Genomic DNA, 15,697 nt, shown 5'->3' with positions numbered 1-15,697 from the left:
GTTTACTGTGAAGACTGGATCCCCAAACTACACGAACAGATAATTACTGCAAACACAATTGTATTTTCGATCAGTTAGACCTTCCACTTTGATTAGCAGCTTCATAGCATGATGCTGCCTCCACCATGCTTTTATTTTGTTGGGGTTTTTGAATTGTTTTTTTTTTCAAATGTAATTTTATCGAAATCACTTTCTCTCCAAAAAAGAAAAGTCAAATTATATTGACATCTGCCAAGAGGCCGAAACACAAGCGATCAGTACAATTTCCTGATGCAGCTTTCGCCTGCATCATGTGTCCAAACTGAAACAAGTCCAACAGTTTGTGAGCACACGTTCCCGGTGCGTTTAGTCCCTTGCCGCGCTCTCGCACGCTCCGTGATTGATATGCAAAACGAGACGCAGTCAGTCATCCGCCGATTGTGCAGAAGGGTTTAATGAAAGCCGGCGGATCTGAGTTTGATGGCTATCAGTTGCTGGAGTGTGACTGCGCCTGCTCCCAAACTGCTCCCATGTGTATCTGCGTACGTGTGTGCGTTCGATGTGCGAACACTACGGGCTGCATTGATAATTCCATCTCGACGGGGGACTTGGGGTGCGGTGGGGTTAGGTCGGAGCCGGGGTGGTCTCTTCTCCTCTTCCTCAAACAAATGCATTTGCAATTAGCCCTTTCAGAGGAGAGGGAGGGCAAACACGCTGGCCGGCGTGGAAATATGTTTCGGGAGCAGCGCGTTAATGGCGCTTGACCTTTGCCGTCGGTTGTGACTCAATCAGTGCAGATAATGAAACGCTGTAATCAAACAATAATTACTTGATAAACTGCGCGGGTGGCAGGCGCAGGGCGGCGGGGGATTTCACTGTGTGAGGAGGGAGAGGGAGAGGGAGAGAGGGAGAGAGAGAGAGAGAGAGAGAGAGAGAAATGCACAACTACCAAAGTGTGTGTGTGTAAGCTTGAGCGGGAGTGTGTGTCGAGGCTCCACCAGTCACTGTTTTTTAAATGACTCTGTGTCTTAATCAGGGACCCCATTTACATCACTTTGCATAAGTGACAGCTGGATTTATTGTTCTTTTACACCGGCTGACTTTTACACCTATCCATATAATACTGAATCATCTCCCCGCAGGGACGAGCGGATGAAAGAATACAAATGATTCCCACGTACTCGAGGCCCTGATGAATCAAATGGGCGAAGCCCAGCAGGCAGCATATGAAATTTGATTTGATCGAGTCCGCTCGCGCAACAAACTGCATTATTGTTCGTCTGGTGATAGGCGGTGGTGGCAGTGGGGGCCTAGTTAAACTTAAACAACGGTCTCCACCCCCCCTCCCCTCCCCTCCCCTCCCCTCCTCCCACTGTCAGGTCTGCCTTGTGCTCCTTGAGCAATCAAGCCTCAACGATTGTTCTCCACCACATAGCCTGCTCCGGACCGGCCCCTCGCCATCTGTGAGGTTATTACTCTTTTTAATGCAGGGCATCGGAACACACCCTCTCCCAACACACACACATGCACGCACACGTCTCACTTTAGTTCAAATCTATAAATCAATACGAGTCAGAAGCATTTAATCTGCAAGTTAATTCCGTCTGCCGCCCAGCAGAACGAGACACACTGTCAGGATTGAAGGAAGGACTGGGTAACAGTCAAAACATTACAGTGCGTAAATAAAAGTGACTCGTCTCTCGGATGTTCTTCCTCTTTGTTGCTTTTAGAGACTTTATCATGATGGGTGAAAAAAAAACCCATTCAAGTTTAATATCAAAAGAATCGCTTATTTTTCCACAGTGTAGCAATAATGAATAAAAGAAATGTATCTTGTCAAAGCAACGCAAATGCATCATCCTCATTGCGATATGGGCAACTGAATCTCTCCCTGGCTCCTTTTCAAAGTTTTAGAAGGATTCCCTCTAAAAAAAAAGTGGGTGAATAAGAGAAGAAGCAGTATAATCGGTTCATTAAAGCACATATTCACCATCTTTCGTACCCCTTTACCCTGATCAGGGTCGCTGGGCAAAGGAGCCAATCCCAGCTAACCCTAACCCTGAACTATATCAATGATTTAATGTAAGCAATCCGTGGTTGTGACCTTTTATTTTTTTTTTTACCAGCAATCTCTGGCTATTTCCTAACGACAGCTGACTTGCGTTTTGCCAGCAGATGCCTGTCTTTCCTTCGTTTCAGGGGGGAGTGGGGAATAAACATAACCAGTTTTTGGTATATATTCATCTCTGTCCACGTGCAAGCACACACTCACCAGTATCGTTCCCTCTGCGTGGCTGCAGAAGGCTCTGAGCTGTAAAAATGTATATCTCTTTACTCGCAAGAAGTCATCTGTCAAAGTTGGCCGTGACACCTCTAAGTACTTGGGCACTGGGGTGAGGAATTTGCCCGGGCCTTGTCACAGTTGGACCTGGAGCCAGTCGGCCGCCGTTGCACCGCCGGACAAACCCGAGCACAGGAACACATGTGCGGCTAGTTTTCCTAGCCAGTGATCTGAGACAGAATAGATGAGTCTATTAATCAGAGCGCGATCATTTATTTAAACACAGTTACAGACATGACAGAGGGACTGTTCAAGCCATTATCTTTGCATAGGCTGCAGCACGGCCATGAATGGAAATAATGGTAAGATTTGCTATAGATGACGGTATCTTTGATTTCATATTTGAACTGGCATAACTAAGGTAATATCCCCTAAAACACAGTAAGGCACCAGTAACTTATTCATGTATTTTGATTGATTTAAGGGAAAGCTTTTAGTACTCCTCTGATCTGATTTCTTTACTATTTTTTGCGCAAGATCGATGCAAAAATTGAATCGAGACCCCCGGCTTCTGGAAGAAATGCAGTGGGCGGTGAGGGAGCGGAGAGAGAATGCATTCTGCCAGTAACATGGTTACTGGGAATGGGGCTTTGAGGGAGATTTTGAGCGACATCAGACCTGCGGCGCAACTCTATCAATGGGCAAATGATGAGTGATTTTGGAGTGAAGAGATGGGAAAAGTGTCTGTGAAGAGAAGCAGAGAGAGAAACTAAAGTACAGATGTCAAACAAAACACCAAACTACCAAAGAGGTACGGTTACATTACTCAAGATGGAGCTACTTTGTTGATAATCTACTGACAATTGTTCTATTAAAGCAATTTAATGGCATACATGAAGATATATACAGTTCTTGTTGATATGGTGAGAATAAAAAAAAGTGCATATTAGTTTTTCATATGTTAAATTAGACCTTTTCAGTTTTGTTTTTGTCATGTATGGAGTTATAATGATCAGGCCATGATATAGGTGCCAAATTATTGAGGTGAACCACATGCACTCAGCTCAACAATGAGCGAGCCTGAAAACAACAAGCATTTCATGCTGATGCCTGTCAACAGGGACAACCCTGTCAAAAGGGAAGTTTCTACAAACTTACCTAATCAGAAGAAATTGAGCTTTGGGTGTCAGTGGACCTAAAAGTGACAGAGATCAGAAATAAGCTCAAATGTGTAATTTTTTTGTCAATTTTGGAAACGCCACATACGGCCTTGCACTTTTGTGTGACTATGTTTGCAATCAACCTTTTTCCGCACCAGCGAGCACGGTCACACACGGCTCAACAAGCTTCTGTACTGCAGGGTTGGGCAGAAGAAGTTGTCCCATCAACCAGTGAGAAACATGTTCTCGATGGCAAAATCTCTTTAATCCATAGTGAAAGATCACAAGTTTCCCGTCATTTGATAAATGTCATCTCAAGATTGACCGTTCACCACAAAAAACTGTTTTAAGAGAGGTATGTTTGGTGTCGTATCAATGCTTTTGTATCGATCAACACACCTCTGCCCTGCAGAGTTTAAGAGCGAGTTGTTGACCGTTATTCTCAGCCGATTCTCCCTTTAAGTAGGTATAGTAAGAACGAGAGGTGAGGGGAAACAGGATGGCTCCAGTCCTGTGTGCTTATGTTTGTAAAGTCTAGACATGGAAAGAAGCAGGGGAGCAGAGTGTGGCCTGGGGTGGGGGGTGGGGGTGGGGGGGTCAGGAGGTGAGACCTGTCAGGAGGCAGAAACCGATAAGCAGTTGTGTCTGCGCTGTTCGGGGAGCACCCTGGGATGTTAGCATGTATTTTCCAAAGCTTGCAGGTCTGTGAGGACAAGTCAGAAAGTGACTTGCCTGCTGGGAAACTCTACAACATTCACATGCCTCTATAAAGAGGAAGAGAGGGGGGGGGGGGGGGCTTTGGGGAGCCGATGCCAAGCCGAATGACTTTGCCCTTCAGATGAGTGAAGATTGTAGTCAAGTGACACAAATGGCCACCTGCCAGTTCCTCAATAACTGCTAATAAGAACATGCGAGTGAATTGTCAGGGAGGCGGTGAATTCCTTGAGCGTCGTCTTGAGCTCATAGGAAGTGTGTCGCACAGACGGCTCTTCTGCAGACACTGACTGTCCTTGTTGTGTGAACAACACTCGACCACGCTCTCTGAAGGCCTGCACCAATGATCTCACCCACCCTGCATGTGGATTTGATTGTGAATACATTAGTGTGGCAGCACTTCTCTTGACATCATATGTGAAGGAGGCCCCTTGTTGTCAGCTGTACGCCGGAGCGCCACAGACGCAGTTTTAACGGCAACGTTGGGTTAAAGCACTGCGTCTGAGCGCGCCGCGAGTGTGTGGCAGGCGTTATCTACTCAACGAGAACATTGTTGTCGAAGCCGGCAAGCGCATCCATCATTCAGGCTCCCAGAGAGCCCGGAGATAACCGTTGGAGATCGCCTGCTGTCGCCTGTCGACGTCGTTGAGAGTGACGCTTTGTTAGGAGCAATTTCATGCCGAGACGATCAGACGAACCCCGGCTGCGATCTTCACGTCTTCATTTCGAGCCGCTTGAAGGCAGCACCCGTCGTGGCTGAACACAAGCCTCCAGCTGCCGGTGGCATTTTGCTCTGTTTGTACTGCACTATGCCAATGTTGTGCCTGCGAGGCTCCCAGCTCTACAAACCGAGGCAAACATTCAGCTTTATTGATAGCATTTGGCTGATCTTTTTGAATCTGCGAGTGTGTGTGTATGTGTTGTGTTTTGCCAAGCCTCCCCTGACAACGGGAAACAAACATAGCTGCAGGGCCGGCAAGTCGTTCCCAAAAAATAATCTGCAATTTTTGACTTTTCAGCCAATCCCAGCTCAGCAGGGGCCACTCCATCATCCCCGCAATGCTCTTTAACATCCTTGACCTCGTAATACTGATACCGCGACTCTTATCTTGGGCTTCCTGCTTCACCTGTATTCCCAAGTTTATATTGCCCTCATTAAATACTGAGCAAGTGAATAGCTCATTGTTTGGCCTGTCATTTACTCATCATTATGTTGAACAGGGTAATAGTTTTCATACAGAGATAAGAGAATGTGGGACAGGACGTTGAGCATCCTGTACAGCAGAATACGTTTCATGTACAGCAGATTTCCCCTAAACGTACAACTCATTCATGGTTTTAATGTCGGAAATGAAATGATAGTTCAGTAACAGTGTGTTCTGCAAACATGGAACCAGGAACATGTCCAGCGCAGTAATATGTGCGACTGTGGCCTCTCCCATGGTGGCGTCTATTACTGGGTGAGGCTGAGTGACACTTTGCGCCACGGGTAGGGCCTGTTGCTCACTCCCCCCACTTTTTTTTTTTTTTTCCACTGTTGCAAGACAAACAAGCTGACACCAGCCACAACTCATGTGAGTAATGCGCCAGCAGCCAAGTCAAACATTAAACCCCAACCCGAGCATGAATGAACGAGCCCTCGATGGCCGACCGAGGGTCTCGATACGCGACCGGACAAACATGGATCATCTGCAGAGTGGTGGGCAACACCAGAGAGCAGTGTGAGAAGTGTGTTCTCTTCAAAGAACATTATTGTAAACAGGACTGAGACAAAGCTTGTAAAGTTTTACAAGCTTTTTTAAGCTGGGGCCATTTGAGCCTTAGATTCACCATAATATTTTTAATAGTATGAAAGGATTATTATATTGTTTTTTATATTTTTAACTAATCATTACCATACCATTCCATTTGATGGAAAATATTTGCACATTTTCAATCTGATGGCAGAAACATATTACACAAAAAGTTGGTAAAATGCCAATTCTAACGTTTTAACAACGATATGTGGGAAGTACTATTCTAAAGAAGACTGGGTGGTTTTCACATGCCTTCTTCCTGATGCTTCGACTTGCATCTGTGGATTGATTGCATGGTGAGTTGTGTTCTCAGACAGTGGTGTCTGGAAGTGTCTCTGTGCTGACATCCAATAAATAATCATGTACGGTCTTAACACAGTGCCCGGAAGATGACCGGCGTTCAGTTCTGACCTTCAATCTATTTCCCTGCACAAACAGATTTCTTCATATCTCTATCGTATTATACATTGTAGACTGTGTCCTCTTCAAATTCTTGTGGGTTAAGGAACATTTTTTTTCTTAATAGTTCGACAGCTTCTCGAAGAATTTCCATCAAAACAACAAATGTTGACATGTTGTTGGGATGCGAATCATTGAGTCTTGTTTAAAATTTGCAATCATTCCAATATTACGCACTTGTATTATTATTATTATATTATATATTATATTATTCTGTATAGATTCTGTACAAGCGCCGTTCATTTTGTACATACATGTGTTTAAATGAGTGTTTTGATTCTTTGACCTGCAGCACCTCCTTCTATTCACCCGTATAAGTGTTGGAGTTATCAGTTCAACCTATTAATTAGGGTAATTAGGCTTATTGTGAGGAATAAGGGTCTGATATGAGCTGACGGCCTCCCGGCCCCACGCCTTCTCAGGCCTGTTTGCCTTCCCTCCGATAAGTTTGTGAACTCACAAATCAGACACATTAATCACTTCAGCCCCAGCGCACCATTCTGCTGTTTGCTATCGCATTAGGTCTCGTTATCTCCAGTGGAGCCAATGAAGGGTGCAGTAAAACAGAAGGGAACAGCCTATACGCGCACATGAACACACAGCGATACAGGACAGGCCTGTCGATGGACGCCGTTGACTATTTTTCATCAGCGTTGACGGGACGTCGCCTGAAATGAGCGAACGGTCTCAAAGTGGGACGTGAAGTCGGGAGGGGAGTTCATTGTCTGAAGGAGGTGGTTGAGGACGAGAGCTGGAACTTGATTTTCTCTCAATCTCTTTAGCACCAAAATGACCCCAAGCTTGTTAGTCAATAAAGCTCTAAGAGAGTCCCTGATAGGAGGGATTGTTCACACGCTGCTTCAGGCCGGAGCCCGAGGCTCCGGGCCACCCTGAAAGTCAAGCAGCCCCTCCGAGCCCTTTGAAGACTTTGCTCTTTTCCACCCTCACTTTGCCTCTCGCTGTCTGATCCGTCTTTATCCCCATTCCTCTGCCACCCTGTCTATCTCTGTTCCACTCATCCTATTCTTCAGGCGCCCTTTTATCCCGGGATCACTTCTTTTAGCTCTTTGATTAGCATACCAAAACCCTCATGCATTTCCCCCATGGTTTAACTTGCTATTAATGCTAATTGGAGGCAGGGGACTTCTTTAAGTAGCTCTCAGCAGGTCTGTTTGCACACCTGGGGTGGGGGGGACTGTGTGTGTGTGTGTGTGTGTGTGTGGGGGGGGGGGGGGGGGGGGGGGTATTGCTCTATAATGGAAAGTCAAAATTTGGACAACGTAGGGAACTTCTTTTTTGATCAAACTACTATAAAACCAATCCAGTCCATGTTGTTAATCAACACGTTATCTTTTTAATTTTCCGTTTTTAACTTGATACTGAGAAACAAAAACAAGCAGACAATGATCCAAACAATGTAAGAGATCGGTATTATTTAACACGACATGTTGCCAAAGATGGATTTCAGGAAAGATATACCTTGGCAGGAATTATTAACATGGTTACTCTTTTGTAAAATTAATTGTTCTCGACCTTAAAGCCTCAACAAAAACTTCAAGTAAGAAAGTAACATTATAAAAAATGTTTTTAGTTTGATTTTTCCAAAGTTTCTTAGTCTTATATTCTTATTTTACTAAATGGGATTTGACAACTGAATTGAAAGGGATTGTTTTCTTTTATCTTGCAAGAAAAAAAATTGCTATTGATGTTCTTTCTTTTTAGTATATGAATGAACGCTATAAAAATGAAGTGGGAATGTTTATTTTCCCACAAAATGTATTAACAACTAGAGATTAATAATTACCACCATTATCGTCCGTTAAAAGGGAAACAGCAGAAACGCTGTAGTTAGCATGCCAGGCCACGAGTTGGCGCCTTTTTCAAAAAGTTTAATTCACAGTGGCTCAAAGCTCCATTGTGGTTTTAAGCAGACGCCCCAAAATCAATGAAAGTTTTCTGTTTTCTGCCTCATTCAAGACAATGACCTTGTCTGAGGTCCAGTGCCTTGCTCAAAGACACTGTGACATGGGGATCTAATCCACAATCCACAAAATGATCTGATCTACCAACTGAGCCACAGCTTCCTCGAACTGTTTAATACAGTTTTCCGATTTAATTTAATTTGCAGTAGTATGTCGTTCATGCAGTTTTCAATAAAGTCCAATAAATTAGCCAATTCTTGACCAGACGTTCAAAGGTCTCAGAGGGTCAGTCAACGTTTTCCATTTTCCTTTGCTGTAAAAGTTAATAAAAATGTACATATACCGTGCTCCTTCGTGCCTTGTACTTGAATGGGGATTGGAATGAAATCTCAACAACTATTGCATCGATTGCAAGAAAAATGTGTTCCATCAGAGAATCGCATCCATAATCCTCATAGTTCTGAATGCACAAATAATAATAATGATAATAGTAATAATAATAATAGAGGCCACAATAAAATGCATATTCTCTATTAGCACAAAGTCCAATTAAGATCTCAGAGTTTGGCAAGTGTGATGAATCACAACCCGGCACACGTGTGTGTTTATTTAATCATTATGATAGCACCAGCCTCTGAGAAGAGGCACTTTGTGTTCTGCTACGGTTAGCACGGTGGCACTGGAGGAGCAAATTGGATTGGTATTACAGTATGTAAGCCCAGTCTTACATTCTGATGAGCGCCGACAAACAAATTGGATTGGTGGCGTGTAAATCTGAAGCAGTTTGATGAGCCGGAGGGGCAAATTGAATTCTCAACAATGTAAATCTGTATCAGCTCGATGGGCTCCCCGCCCGACTCCAGCCCGGCCGCTGCTTAAATCATGCGATTGTTCCCGGCTGTTCCGAGATACAATCTCTCTTGGCCATTTGCTGCGGCACCTAATCTGTTTTTGATGACCGTGTTGGGATGTAGCTATACATATGGACAACTGCATCTCCCTCTGGCCCCCTCCGCCTGAATCACTTTCTTTTCTTTCTCTCTCTCTCCATCCCAAACACACACACTCACACACACCCACACACACACTCACACACGCTCACAACCTGTACAGTTGGCAGAGAAGGATCGCTTTGATTGAGCCATCCGTGTGTGTTGATTCTAGAGATTACTCAGATGATTGGTCCTACTAATGGACCTCCTGTTTTCTTGGGAAAACATTTTGATCTCTGTCTGTGAGATAACGTCTCGTATTCATTACTGCTGTGAAGCCCCGTTGAATCGGCGCCACCGTTTTGATGTGTTTCCTTATTGATTCTCTTGTACAACACATTCCCAGAATTCAACACTCACACCTCGCTTTAGTGTCCAGGAAAGTTCGCCATGTGACAATATTGTTTTGTTTTGTTTTTCCTCTGTTGGTTGATGGTTTGATTTGTGTGTCTCTTACAGTTATCCATACAGCGAGGACAGCGATCAGGGGAGTGAGTATATGAACACCAGGTTGCCTGCCTGGTGTGACCGAATCCTCATGTCTCCCTCTGCCAGAGACATGGTCGTAACGGTGAGTCCAACCCCTCACTGGCTTTTCACTTTAAAAAAAAAAAAAAAAACTCTTCAATGGCTTAAGTAATAAAACAAAGTAATACTACTTAAGAGAAAGTACTGATCCAGTGATATAAAAGCCTTCCAAAATACTTACTGTCATATAAGTGTGACAAAAAAATGGACTCCATATCAAGCATTAATATAGAAGCAATAAGTAAGCAATAAGATTTAAATAAGTTTAAAAGAGTAAAGGCTGACTTACGGCACACCTCTTGTTTTTCTTTGATTGATGGTCAATATATCGACAGACTTTCTGGGAAAGATCATCTTTTCACTATAATTATTGCAATTTTTTCCCCTTTCTACTTCATTCATTTGGTTGATTTGTTGGTAGATTGAATAAATTCAAGGACTAAACCGTAAGTTAAGCATTTATAGAGTTATCAATTTCTAACAGACTGAAGGAGCCTAAAGAGTTCCTCCGTAAATTTACCTTCACACCTAAAATACAGGAAAAACAAAAATATTTCACTATATAGAAAGTTTCCGACCACAAGAAACTGCATCAATAAATGTGCCTGTCCACATGAAATCAAGTAGTGGAGCCGTCATCCCATCACAGAAATCCGTCAAAAACAGAGAAGAATACAAAAAACCCCCCATGAAACTCAAAACAGTGCAATGGAGGAGCAGCATATTTAGATGTCGGGGCCATAGCTTCCATTTTTGTTTTGTTGGTTCGCAGTGTCCGGAGTTACTTTGCGTAGCAGTCATGAAAATGAATAAAGTATTCTCAGACTCTTTTAACAAAATGAAACGATAATGAACCATTATCATCATGGATCCTTGAAGGAGCCAGGAACATAAAAAAGTTTGTCCTGTCGGCCGCTCCAGTATAGTACGAATACTGCGAGAGGAAGTTAAAAGTGCTCGAGGACACGCACTTTCCTGTTCCCCTGACTTGAACACGAGTGTCTTTATTATCAGACCCTCCAGTCGCATCTCTATCATCCTTGATCTACATCGAGCTTCCCTCCTCTGTCACTTCGCAGATGGGCGGATGAGGTGTCTGTGAATATTAATTTGGAGCGCTAAGCCGCGGGTCCACCAAGACAGTACATATATATCAGCACTTATAGAGTTCAAACAGGTTCTCCCCATTTTCCTCGTAAAGCCTCAGATCTCTCGCCTTTCTCTGGAGAGTCCGACGCTGCCAGCTCTCCACCCGGCGTCAAATCTATCCCCGCATTAACAAACGTCAGCCAATCTGCCACCTCCTCCTCCTCCTCCTCCTCCTTCATCAGCCTATGCTGCAGCCTGTTCACTCTTGACTCGCTATTTTGTTTGCTGGATTATTCAGAGATCCGCCATGCAGCCGAACAGTGTTTTCCCAGATTTGCTAGACCCGTGTTATCATCAAAACAACACTCTTAGATTTGAGGGCCTCTAAGATCACAAAAATCAGCGTCGAGGCAGATTAGAAATCCCTGAAATCTGGAAGTACAAGTTCACATTTTACATTAAAAAAATGTTTAAAAGAACACGATGCTAGCCATATCATTAAAATAGATCTAAAACCAATAACAACAGAGGAAATTAACTCAAAAAAATAGGTAAATGATTCAGTAATTTTCCAGTTGGAGTTTTATTTGGAGCAAATAAATTTTTTAAGAAAAGCTATAATTATTAGTGTTTCTATTCCGCCCAAAGCAGAAGCAGGACAATAAAACATCGGCACATCAAGCAGGATCATTTCTGCTGCAGCGCTTAATCCGTTCAATAAATGTAAACTGATTTAAGTGACATTTTAGTGCATCCACCTTTTTTGGTTGGAACACATGATTAAAAGTGACTGGTTTAGCAGTTTTTTTTGGCAGTTTTGAGCAGTGAGTTTTAAGGAATCAATGCATGCGTCTAGAAAAGAAGGAGTGCCGCGCTTTTCCTGGAAGACATTTGCTGAGAACATTCAAGCAGTTCAGTCTTTTAGTCACTGGCCACACTGTCTTCTCGTCGAAGGGGGACTTCAGTGGATTTAATGAAAAGCACACATTTTTCTTCCATTTAAGTCTTTAATAATAACAACTGCAAACAGGAAGATCACACTTTTTTCTCCTTAAAGATAATTTAGAGCTTTTCTTTGAATGATCACGTCACCACTCATAGCTCCAAAATAAAACACTATACACATTAGTTTTCTTGTGCAAATTTTATTGAGGAACATAAACAACTTTTTTTTTACAAGACATGTTTAATTCAATTGTGCGTGGAAAGTTAACATCATTACAATAGTGACTGAAGGGCATTTGATTTTTGACATCAAGTTGCGGGCCAGAATTAAACAAGGCCAGGAGCGGGAAGAGGAAAAGGGATGGTATTTAAACATGCGTACATCAGAAAGCAAAACAAATTGTGTCACTGCTAACATGATGGGTGCAAGAGGAACAGATTATACATTTCTGGTTCCACTGTCAGAGATCCTGCGGGAACGTACAGAGCAAGAGCAAAGAAACTGAGGAGAGAGCACAGACAACAGTATAACATGCTAATTTTCCCAGGGTCGATATTTCCAAAGTAAAGACCAAGTCTTTAGTCGTACAGGTTCTTAGCCAACACCACCTTCTGAGTCTCTCCAGTGCGATGCTGCGTGTTCTGGGCTTTCATCCCTTAATGTGTTGTGAAGGCGATGCAGCAGTGTTTTTTAGCACAGTGCCGATCCCCAGCAGGAGGGAGCTGCTCAGGAAGTTTGGCTTTCTTTTTGTCCGTGACAAATGAGAAAAACTCCTTCCTGATCTTTCTTCTTTAACCGACTCGAGTGTAACCGGGGGGCCTGAACTTAACAATAAGGCTCGGTCGCTGTATTTACAGTATGATGGGGACAAAACAAGTGTTTGTTTAAAAAAAAAAAAAAAATGGTACTTTGTTTCACTCACTTAATGTGTCACAATTATGTAAAAGGTGAGTCTCGCGCACACACGCGCACACACACACACACACACACACACACACACACACACACACACACACACACACACACACACACACACACACACACACACACACACACACACACACACACACACACACACACACACACATATTGCACACATACACAGCTGGTTTGTTGTTTGCGTTTCTTCCCCTCAAGCACCGGCTAATTGCTTGTAATGCGTGGACAGAGTGGAACAGTTAGTGCGTTCGCAGATTGGCTGATGATTCACTGAGCACACACTCCCCGGCTCTGAGCATTACAGATTGTTGAGACATGGGCCCGTAAACAGCCCGGCGCGTGGCGTCATCTATCATGGCACGGTCGGTTAACTCGCCATCATGTTATTTTCTGCTTGCCGAGCCCTAACACGCCAAAGGTTGCCCGCTGGCTGTGCGGCGCGGCACCGGCTCCGGTAATGAATGTTTAGCTGAGCGAGCGCTCCCTCTCTGCCGGAGGGGCCCGGGGTAATTTGTTTATCTGTCTAAAGATTACGCAGCCCGAAAATCCACAATTTTATGCTGCCTTTGTAAATTATCAAGTGTGTGTTTGATGAATGTATCTCGAGCTGCTGGAGGCGACGTGGGGGGGGGGGCGCTACCGCCGCCAGACAAATAGAGGGGAGGCAGTGCGTTGCCCCCCTGCTGGGGAAAGGTAGTGAGGTGGAGGCGCGGCGTTCACTGACCCCACTCCGACGCAGGATTGGTCTGAAGTTAATTTGGATTTGGCTTTATGGTTCATTCTCAAGCTCTCTGTCTCTTTCTTCTGAAGCGCAGGTGCAGCCGCCACGTCACAACTGGGAGCACCCAGTGGCTGCCGCATGTGTGTGTGATATTCAAGTGTGTGTGTGTGTGTGTGTGTGTGTGTGTGTGTGGCTCGGCGGCCGTTTAAAAAGTCTTTAGTTCGACCAGACAAGTGTGATTTATCCCCGCCGTCTGCAGATTCCCGTGCGAGCGTGCGGCGGCGGCTCCTTTGTGTGCAGGAAGTGATATTGAAACATGATTCTCTCTGATAGGCTCTCGGATTACAGAGCGGGCGCATCAGGTCGAGAGGCAAAACGTCCACTTCTGTAAATGACTCCCGCTTTTCATCTCGTCCCCGCCGCGCTCTGCACACGTCTTTCAAGCCGGGGAGTTTTTTTCTCTCTCTCTCTCTCTCTCCCCGGGTGCGTTCACCTGAGGTTCGTCGTGCCGCGAGCGTGTCGAGGAACTGAGACGAAACTTGAGGCGACTGGTACATTTTCAGAGTTACTCAAGAATCACAACATTTTCCTGATGAAAGTAATATCTTGTTTCTTTTTCTTTTCTTTTCTTTTTTTTTTTTTTACTTTTGTTTTTATGTTTGGGATATTGTGTCTACCAGTAAATAAGATCCAATTTCCAAGTGCCCATTATTCATTAAACTGATGTGTTGATTTAGCTTTTCTCCTGAAATATTTCTGCTCTTTATTCTGTCCAGCATGATGGAAACAAATACACTAACTGTAATGACATTACTGATGTCAGTAGCTGCAGTTTTCATTGACCAGAGGTAGTTGGATTTAATCCAGTGAAAATCCCATCGTGTAAACACTTTTATACGATCGGCTCAGGGGAGACGGTGAAACACTTTCTATCGTCCAATCAGATTCCATGTAAACGGCGCGTCTGACTGCTTCTGGCTGTTGGAGCTTTGCAACAACGCTTCATGTGGTGTTTGGAAAGTTACGTTCCGTTATCTTCGTGTTAACAGAGGTGATTTGGAGGTCCTCTGTCAATTACATTGAGAGGAAAATACAGTTTGATGACTAAAACTTGTATTCCAGTTCAAATGAAAAGTTTCAATTCCCAAAAGAATTTGACAACATATCTTCAAAAGCATGTTTTCTTGTAGACAGAGCATTCGATAAACAACATGTTTTTGGCAACATAATTGGCGCCCGTGAAGAAAGACTAAAACAAAACTGTAAAGGGTGAAAAAAAACCAGCTGCTGTTTGTCTGGAGCTTTCAGTTGTTTCTTAAAATAAAAAGTGATGAGAATGTGTATTGATCAGTTTATAGATCAACCGGCTACGTCCAGTGTTCCTCCTTGTTTACATGTTGCTTTCTAATTTTGTGTCTCTGCAGCCTGAAAATGACGAGAAGTCAATAGTCTACGATCACATTGGGCCCAATGTCTGCATGGGGGACCACAAGGTAACGACAGAGACTCCGCCCACATCCTCGCTGTGTGTGTTTGTTCAACTCTTCTTTGTGGCGACGGATAGTTTGGGGGGAATGTTTGTTTGTTTTTTTCTGTTTTACCTCTTTAAACATGTGTCTATGTGAGGCTGAAACATGAGGTATGGTTCCGTTTATTTCAACACAACCCGTCTATGTCACCATTTTAAGGAGCAGTTTGAAGTGTTACTGGACGGTGGTTTTTAAAGAGTGCGCCTATTCAACCCTCACACATGTACTGTTGCTCCACAATTAGAACTCGTCTTCTATCTTTCTTACTTTTGGTCCCGTTGCACTTCCCAAAAAATGTGGATGTAATTTTTCACCTCCGTGATTTCTTTCGTGAAGCTCTCGGGCGACACTTTAAAAACCACCGGTTCAGAGCGTCTCCAGGAAAACGCTGGCGTCCACATTCCTTCTGACCTGGCGAGCCTCCGTCGTCATGGTAACAGAAAGAAGCATCCAATGCAAATGTATTCACGTCTCATCATCCGTGACTAGATTTTCTCCGTTGCTTCTTTCGTACCTGCTTTGTCCACTAGAGGGTGCACAGGAACAATCAATGCCAGCGTTTTTAACTGGAGACTGCAGACTAAAGCTTCACTGAACCCGTTGAAACGTTTTGCTTCAACTCGGGCTCAGTTAACGACGACT

The 15,697-nt window shown here is 43.9% G+C and overlaps 1 protein-coding gene across 1 annotated transcript in view; it reads left to right on the top strand.

Annotated features, from left to right (window-relative positions):
- inpp5a (inositol polyphosphate-5-phosphatase A) overlaps positions 1-15,154 on the top strand; it is a 155,299-nt gene extending 140,145 nt beyond the window's left edge. The window contains exons 11-12 of the mRNA XM_080507389.1: positions 9,763-9,874; positions 14,951-15,154. Coding sequence (XP_080363515.1) covers positions 9,763-9,874; positions 14,951-15,151 — 313 coding nt within the window. The 3' untranslated portion in view covers positions 15,152-15,154. The remainder of the gene's footprint in view (positions 1-9,762; positions 9,875-14,950) is intronic.
- Positions 15,155-15,697: the final 543 nt, after the last annotated feature.

The sequence above is a fragment of the Blennius ocellaris genome (genome assembly GCF_963422515.1).
Source record: "Blennius ocellaris genome assembly, chromosome: 13".
Classification (NCBI taxonomy): Eukaryota; Metazoa; Chordata; class Actinopteri; order Blenniiformes; family Blenniidae; genus Blennius; species Blennius ocellaris.
Note: the sequence above shows the minus strand (reverse complement) of the source record. Positions and strands in the feature narration are given on the sequence as shown.